The sequence below is a fragment of the Eucalyptus grandis genome, chromosome 8, assembly GCF_016545825.1.
Source record: "Eucalyptus grandis isolate ANBG69807.140 chromosome 8, ASM1654582v1, whole genome shotgun sequence".
NCBI classification, from domain to species: domain Eukaryota; kingdom Viridiplantae; phylum Streptophyta; class Magnoliopsida; order Myrtales; family Myrtaceae; genus Eucalyptus; species Eucalyptus grandis.
In genome coordinates, this window is record NC_052619.1 from 9,510,110 (window position 1) to 9,519,091 (window position 8,982).

Here is an 8,982-nt window from a genome sequence, read left to right on the forward strand (position 1 = left end):
ACTTCCTCACTTGACGTCAAAGTGAGAGGGTCTTCTCAATTAGCCATGCAAACAGAAACTAGGACAGGAAAAGTCTCTGGAACAAGAAAGCTTGGAAAGATCAAACAAATTAAACATCGAATTGGGTTGCCGAGCGATTTTTGAGAGGGTAGATTCCGGAGGACCAGAAGCTAGCACATTGTGAAACAACAACAACCGCAGAAGAAAAATTCCCTCAATAAATCATCAGGATGGATTCACGAAAACAATAGACGCAAAGTTGCAGATCGCCTCACAAAATTGAGTCGGCACACCTCCACTCCAAGACTCATTGCCTTTCATCATGTTAGTCCTGGCAAGAGAGGCGCAACTTGTTAGTGCCTAGCCATGCTTTCGGAGTCTTCAACACTTCCTCCACTTCAATAGCCAATACGAGTCAACCAATGTTGTTAGCTTCTGCAGAACTTTAATTCCGGCCTTCCAGAGGACATAACAATAAATATCATTGAGGAAATTTCTTCTCATCAGATGTGCCACTGCTCGTGAGACTGATTGAGCTCCCTCGGTGAGTGAGATAATCTCAGGATCCAGCAATTAGATAAAATTATAATCTGCAGGCTTGAACCACCAAAACCCTCCTAAGGTATGATTGCTTCTTTAAATGGGAGTGCAAGTGCCTCATTTAGCCTCTACTAACTTAGATGCATCCTCGAAAGAATGCGAGTAGAATGGTGAGAGTGCAACAACTTTTCCGATGATGATCAATGTGGGTGAGACCAAGTTCTCAGCAGAAATTTTATCAGCAAGATCCTTCAATTCAGCAAAAACCTGATGATTGAATGGAAGCCTGTCAGGCATTTCTCCAATAGCATGCAATTGCAAGAAATACGTTAAACCCACATGATCACATGCAAATTTGAGTACCACCAACAAATGCTTGCCAAAGATCTGGAGGTAAAACAAGATAATGGAAGACATGATGGCTTCAAGACAGTTAATTATTGGCAGCCTTGCCCTCGAGGCTCAAGAAGTTCTTGGACAGTGCGGATACAGATACTCTCTTCAAGGTACAGCAACTACATATATAATTACTCACCCAGAGCAGGGAAGACAACTCATTGAGGAAACAAGACTACTATCTGGTTAATCATAGCAAATGAAACATGCAGCCCTACCTCTTAAAAGACATGCAGCATCACTAATTTGGTCAAGATGCCAACTTGAGATGCATTTTTCCACTAAGTTCTCTTACTTAGACTGATCAAACCAAGATTAAGCCTTCATGCTATTTCATCAATCTAACCAAATCAAAAGTTTTTAATTCCATGCAGCATCCAACTGCTTCATACAGAATCACACACCATGCTTCCATAAAGAATTACTACCATGCTTAGTGTCACCAATTTACAGATACTACTCTCATCTGCACTAGGACACATATATAGCGAGTATACATGATAATTTCATATATAATGGCATATACTAGCTTACCACACGTTGTTGCGGAGTGGTTCCACGCTCAACTGCAGCAGCTGGTGTACTGGGTGGCAGACCATGATGCATTAACTTCTGTGCAAGAGAAGGGAGAGTCGAGAGACCCATATAAACCACCAAAGTAGAATCAGGATCCGCTGCATTTTCTGCTACAAAAAGAGGATCTGTTCCACCTTTCCTCGAATGTCCTGTGAGAAATCTAACACTGTTCGCCACACCCCTATGAGTCAATGGGACTCCCAGCTCCGCCGCTATTCCTGAAGCAGCAGTTATGCCTGTAACAGAGAGAGACAAGCAATTCAGTATCTTCTACAAGGCCAACACTTCCTCTATTTTTTCAAAGTCAAAGGACTTGTATGCAAAAGAACATCATGAACAGGCTGACATCCGAGTGGGAATCGACAACCAGGTGAAAAATTCAATGAGATAGGTGCATCCTCATTGAAGCTCATCTATACCTGGTATAACTTGTACTTGAATGCCTTGCTGTTGCAGGAAGTCCATCTCCTCCCCACCTCTCCCAAATACCTACATAAACCATGTTCAAAATCCAAATATAAACCAGAACAAAACCACATTCTAAGCAAATATCCAAAGAACTGCAGATTAATGCAGATTAATTAAATCTTAAATCTGAAATATACTTACCAGAGGATCACCTCCCTTGAGTCTCACAACAGTAGCCCCCGCCTCTGCAAAATTGAGAAGCAACTCATGTATCTCCTCCTGCCCACGCAAGTACCGAAAAGATCACACCACCTTTCACAACTCAACAATACATTCACCAAAACTCAAACACGTGGTGGACAAAAAAGTAAGCCCATCAACTTCCGTAATGACTGACTCCCAAACAACACTAATCAATGCCAAAATACCAGCCCAATTCCTCAAACTCCGATAGAACACAGATACGGAAGCAGAGACGACGGGCAAGTAAAATTCGTTCACCTGAGTGCGGCTGTGGTACCCAGCAGTCTTCCCCACGTAGAGCAGCCTCGCGTCGGGGCCAACCAACTCCAACACGTCGTTGGACACCAGCCGGTCGTAGAGCAACAGATCGGCGCCCTTGATGACCCTGACCGCCTTCAGGGTCAGCAGCTCGGGATCCCCGGGCCCCGTGCCCACCAAGTAGACGTTCCCGGGCCCGCATTGCCCGCCGCCGCAAGCGCGCTCCCTCTTGTCCTTGAGCACCCGGAGCAGGTTCTTCAGCTCCGGCAGCTGGAGGGCGATGTCGTCCCGCCTGAGCGAGTCGAGGTCATCGGCGGCGGCGGCGGCGGCGGAGCCGGAGGAGGAGGGGAGAGGGGGCTGGCAGGGGGAGCCGCTGTAGAGCCACCGGTCGCGGCGGTACCTCTCCGGCGAGTGCTTCTCGGTGAACGGCGAGGATGAGGAAGGAGGAGTGGAGGGGGTGAAGTGGAGGGAGCGGATTCCGGGTCGGGCGCGGGAGGAGCTCCGTCGGAGACGAGGCGAAGAAGCGACGGAGGAGGAGGAGGAGGAGGAGGAGGAGGAAGGGAGCCTGTTGACGAGAGCCATTTGCAGTGGCGCAGAGGTTGATGAATGGATGGATGGAGACGGGAATGTATATGAAGTTCGAGCCTTTTTGGACCTTCGGAACGTGGGAGGAGAGAGAGAGAAAGCCGCCTCTCTTTCTTTTGGGAAAGACGAGGAGGCGAAGACAGCTTTTGGGACCGTGAAAGTGTACATATAAAATGAGAACCGTCTCTTGGATGCTCTCGTGGGTCTTTTCTCATTCTTTCTTTTCCTTTTTCTTTTTCCTTTTCTCGGGATAATTATATAAACAACCGTTGAATTTTGAATTAATACGTAATTTGATCCATCAAATTTTAATTTATTTAATGTAATTCTCAAACTTTTAATATATATTCAATTCAGTCCTTAAAACGTATGAAATTGTTCAATATAATCCCTAATCTTGAATAATTATGGAATGACTATATTAAATATTTTCATATAATTTAGAGACTAGATTGAACATGTAACAAAAGTTTAGAGATTACATTAAATAAATTAAAAGTTAAAGGATCGGTTAAAGTTCATATATCACATTATATAATGGGCTAAAATTTATGAATTATATTAAACAAATTAAAATGTCAAAAATCAAATTGCACATTGAGCCAAAGTTCATGAATTATTTATGTCAATTTTTCTTATTTCTTCGATTTATCGGGAACATTTTTCTCTTAATATATAAAGATGGTATAGGGAGTAATGTGGGGGAATTTTTAGCTGGGTTTTAAATAACTAGATTCGTTCGTGTAAAGGCCTTTTAGATGGTTTTTTTGGAATTTACAATCATCTTATTTATGATTACATTATATGCTATTAGAAAAAGGGATGAACAACGACACACTTTAATTTTTTATCATCGGATGTGCCGCGAATAAATAGGAAAAGACATCAAAGATAAAATCGTTGGAGCGGTCGAATTTTTTTTTCCGATTTCATTTTTTTCTGTTCCAAGTTTTATTGATTTTGACGGAGGGCTTGATTCGCTAGAGTCGTGCTTATGCTAAGTCACGATTTGACGCCCCTATGTGTCTTTGATGAAGCGGTCGGCTCCTGGCTTATTACACGTGTTGCGGAAGCATTGGCCCCCCTTGGGCTAATTGAGCCGAAGCGACAGCTAAAAGATGGTGGTGCGCCGTTGGGGAGGCCCCACGTGCCACCACGCGCCACCAGGGCGTTGAGCATGTGCCTCACGTGTAGAGGTGTTAAATGGGTTATCCAACCCATTTATGGACCCATTTAAGCATAAATGGGTCGTTAATGGGTCAGGCCTTGAGAAATAGGTACCCTGATGAGTTTTAAAAATAAAAGAACTAAAATAAATGGGTCTTAAATGGGTACCCATTTAAGACCCATTTACAAACCCATTAAAGTCTAAAGATGGGTTGTGCAACCCATTTATTTTTCTTTTCTTTTTTTCTTTCCTCTTCCTCCGGTCGCCGGCACGGCGATGGCCGGCGACCGGCCAGGCGACCTCGAGGCTCGCCAGATCGGCGAGGCTCGAGCCTCGCCCGACGCCGGCGAGCCTCGAGCTCCTTGGATCTGGTGAGGCGGAGGCCTCGCCGACGCCGGCGAGCCTCGAGCTCGCCGGATTTGGGAGGCGGAGGCCTCGCCCGGCGTCGGCGAGCCTCGAGCTCGCCGGATTTGGGGAGGCGGAGGCCTCGCCGGCGTCTGGCGAGCTCGAGTCTCGCCGGATTTGGCGAGGCGACGGCCTCGCCGACGTCCGGCGAGGCTCGAGCCTCGCCGATCGGGCGAGACTTGAGCTCACCAAAGCATCGGGCAAGCTTGAGCTCGCCGGATGCGGTGAGCGTCGGGCAAGCTTGAGGCTCGCCGGATCCGGCGAGCCTCGAGCTCGCCGGCGTCGGCGAGCCGGGCAAGCTCGACACTCGCTTGTGGCCAGCCAAAGAAAAAGAAGAAGAAGAAGAAAGAAAAAGAAAAAGAAAAGTTATATTTAAAAAATTAAAATAATTAAAATTTTATTTTAAAAAAAATAATTAAAATTCCATTTTTTTAAATAATTATTTTAAAAATTATAAAATTGTCCATTAAATTTGTGTTGTATAAAATTATTTTAGCAATACCATTTTTTAAATATATATATCTATATATATAATAAATTAAGTTTAATTAAATGGGTCGGGTATGGGTTGGGTATGAGTCGGGTTGGGTATGGGTCAAAATTTTTGCATTGTAATAAACGGGTTAAATGGGTCGATTTGGGTCGGACCATTTATGACCCGACCCAACCCACCCGTTTAACGGGTCTACTCACGTGCGGGGTGCTGCTCGCACGTGTGATGCGAGTGCAACGCGCGTGCGTGGGATGTGCGTGCAAGGACTAACGTTACGATGACGTCACAAAGAACAATAAATTTTAATACATGTGCATTAATATTTTTACTTGATTATTTGTACTCTTGTTCTAGTTATAGAGATCGTGGGATTACACGTTTTGCATCGGATCACGCTCGCATGGTGCACTGAGGATTTGAAAAGACATGTGATTACTATGGCTCGGCTTTCAAGCTGGAGTTAGACGTCCAAGAGCACCAGGTTGCGTTCGGCAGAAAGTGTCGGCAATGGTGGCGGCGTGGAAGGCAGCGGTAGTGGTGGCGGTGTGGAAGGCAGCAACAAGGGCAGAGAGCAGAGAAAGCGAAGGGAGCAAAGAGAAAAGAAAAAGTCTTTTGAATTTTTCAAGAAGGCGGATCAACCGCTGCCGTGGGTCGCCATATGCAGCTTGATGGAATATTTGTCTATAACATGCTCGGTTCATATTTATCTGATTGAAGATTTCGCCTGTCGACAGCCTTTGTTTCAATCTTTATGTCATTCTCTTTTACTGATTTATTTCTCTATTTTTGCAACTTGACTGCACATTTAAGGAGGCGACCATGTACGATTTGATCGAATATCCACCCCATGGTCGGTCCATGTCCATTTGACCAAGGATCTCACGTGCCGACAGCTTTCATTTTGCCCCCGGGCAACCCACTCACGTGGGGGGCTGCCCGGGCATATTTATTTTCCTGAACCCAGCCTAGTATGCTAGGAGAAGGGCTTCACGGGGATCCAATGGTGGGTCCCCTTTCCCTTGTCAGGAGTTGGCGGGATACCCAATGGGGACTTTATCCCGTAATCCCAGTTAAACCCCCTATAAATGGGGGCTAACTGGGCACCCTGGGATGCCCGATTTAGGGTGGAGCAGTTTATGGACATGCTCAGGTCCAGACGTTTCTCAATAATAGGGACTGTGAAATCGCTCCTCCATGTGCTACAACCTAGAGGTGGAAATCTCCATTTTGCCCAACTCACGGCTGTATCATAGAACCGATTTAAACTTTAAAGGACTTAACGACATGTAAAAAGCAGAAAACAAATAAATATGCCATAGACTTATTTTTGAATATATTTCTATGTAATAAACAATTAAAGCCTTGAAATGCATCCAAATTTGTATTATCCTACATCTTCTAACTTGGCGCAGGCCATCGTGCGATGGTGCGCAAGCAGTAAATAAAAAGGCTGATTTAAAAAAAAAAAAATCGAATACAACTCAATGTTAACTAATGCAACTCGTCACTCATGTTCTCATTAACCGAAAAGTCCTAAATTATATTTTATAGTTGTCAATTCAATCATAAAATTTTCAATTTACCTAATATAATCTCCGTTTGTTTTGTGGAAAATGAATGGTTTCTTCTAAAAATGATCCCTTAAAATAATATTGAAGGATGTTCTCATTATCGACAACAATTTATGTACAAAATATTTCATGGACGATGAAAATCATTTTTCTTTTATTTGTTTTTGTAACCAATTAAAAAAAAGCTTAGAAATATATTGACTAAGTTGAAAAGTTTATGATTGAATTGATCTTCTTACCATATAAGTTTAGGACTTGGGACAATTATACCTATTCATGAATATTTTACAGGGCAATACTAGGAGAAGGCCATATGTTTCGGGCGCCCCTCAATCAAATATTCAAAATTCCATGTCATTAGACAATAGAAGATATAAATTTATCTACAAAGCTAGCAGTCGGCTGGCTTTTGTGTCAAAGTTGACATTGCTTAAATGATTTGAGAAATGTTGCTCCCAAATTACCCTTTGCATAATTGTGCTTTTGTTCATTGGCTTCATTAGACTGCACGCTAGATTGGTTGGGAGAATTTACCATGGTTACTGCTACGAGGCCCCAAACATTGATATTTGCAAGTCCAACATGCTAGTAAGGGGAAGGCATTTTAAGCACTCTTGACAATAAAACAGGGCAAAATAGAACAATTAAGCGCAAAGCATTTCAAACATCCTTGACAATAAAAATGGGAAAATAGAACCACTAAAACATGGCAAAATAAAGCGACTAAAATAAGGCAAAATAGAGTGGTTGCAAGAGCTTTCATTTTTATCATGACAAGAACCTTTTTCCTAGTCTTCTTCAGTTGTTATCCCAACTTTCTCACTAAGTTTTAAATAAATAAAAAAAGTACTTGAGCTGATGAACATTCATTTCAAATAATTTTTAACTCATTAAAATGTCTGGATATCACATTCATTAAGCTGTCATTTTACTGAATTCAAACATTAAAAAAAAATAAAAAATTACATGGTTGACTTTCTTCGTTGGTTCGACTCCACCACCTCCTCAACGCTGGCGAAATAATCTTTTTCGCTCATATACCTCAAACTTAGCCAAAGTTCATCCATATTATTAAATTAATGTCTCGAGTTTGAATTTAGATAACGATTTGTTAAACCGAATATGTTACTAAAGATTTCTCAAGTAACAGAAAAGTTTCGTTGGACTTTCGAAGGTATAAAAAAGAGGAAATAATACAATAAAGAAAAAAGTGGAGCAAAGTTATTCTTTTATTTGTGGAACCTACAGAAGCGAAGTTTTCTTCGTGGGGCCCACAAGTCAAGACTTCAAAGATAAAATTGTTGGAGTGGACGAACTTTTTTTTTTTTTTTTTTTTTTTTTCTGATTTCATTTTTTCTATTCCAAGTTTTATTGATTTTGACAGAGGGCTTGATTCGCTAGAGTCTTGCTGATGCTAAGCCACGATTTGACGCCCCTATGTGTCTCTGATGAAGCGGTCGGCTCCTGACTTATTACACGTGTCATGAAAGCATTGGCCCTCATTGCGGCTAATTGAGCCAAAGCGTAGACGTAAGGGAAGAAATATCGACAGCTAAAAGATGGTGGCACGCCGTCGGGGGAGGACCCATGAGCCCCGATGCGCTGCTAGGGCGTCGAGCATGTGTCCCCCTTGCGTATGCAACGGGCGTGCGACACGCGTGGGACGTGCGTGCGATGCACGTGCGAGGACTAACGTTACAATGACATCATCGAAAACGATAAATTCCAATATAGGTGCATTAATATCCTATCGTATTTCAATATAAAAATCAAGATAGCTTATTCAATGGAAAGACTAGGTGAAGAAAAAACAGACAAAGAAATGTCACGAGGCCATCATGCGTTGCACTTTTCCATATTAAGCGATCAACTTTCTAACAAATGTGATTGGCATTGTCATTTTTTTTTTTTTTTTTGCCTAGAAAGAAGCCAGGGCATTCCCAAAAGAGACATAGTACTAGGAGAGGCCACCAACTCATTCCTAAATAAGAACATGTATCTCAAAAATTGTAGTCATACATTTTTGCCCCACTTCATTCTCTTATTTGATTGAGTAAGTAAGAAGGCATTTTTTAAATTTTTATCTGATATAGGTCTTTTTTTTTTTTTACCCAGTACTTCATTCTTTAGAAAATCTCGAGCACATCCTCTGTGGTGCCATGAACGATGATCAAAATTGGAGAAGTCATTGTTGGTGATCGGGTGAAAGAAGATCAAATGAAGAGCGAGAATGCAAGGACGAAGAAGAACGAGAGAGCTGCCATGGTGAACCGTGTTATGGCAGATGGCGTTGTCCTTGGGGTTTTCTATGGGGATTGGGGGAGGGGGTGGTGGGGATG

General features: G+C 42.7%; 1 protein-coding gene across 1 annotated transcript; it reads right to left on the bottom strand.

Moving 5' to 3' along the window:
• Nucleotides 1-91: 91 nt before the first annotated feature.
• On the bottom strand, nucleotides 92-3,131 carry LOC104416231 (siroheme synthase). The gene is made up of 5 exons (XM_018860165.2): nucleotides 2,422-3,131; nucleotides 2,122-2,199; nucleotides 1,932-2,001; nucleotides 1,471-1,748; nucleotides 92-807 (listed from the first exon to the last, which is right to left on the bottom strand). The coding sequence occupies exons 1-5, from the start codon at nucleotides 3,001-3,003 to the stop codon at nucleotides 658-660; spliced, it is 1,158 nt and encodes a 385-aa protein (XP_018715710.2). The 5' UTR covers nucleotides 3,004-3,131; the 3' UTR covers nucleotides 92-657.
• Between the last annotated feature and the right edge of the window lie 5,851 nt (nucleotides 3,132-8,982).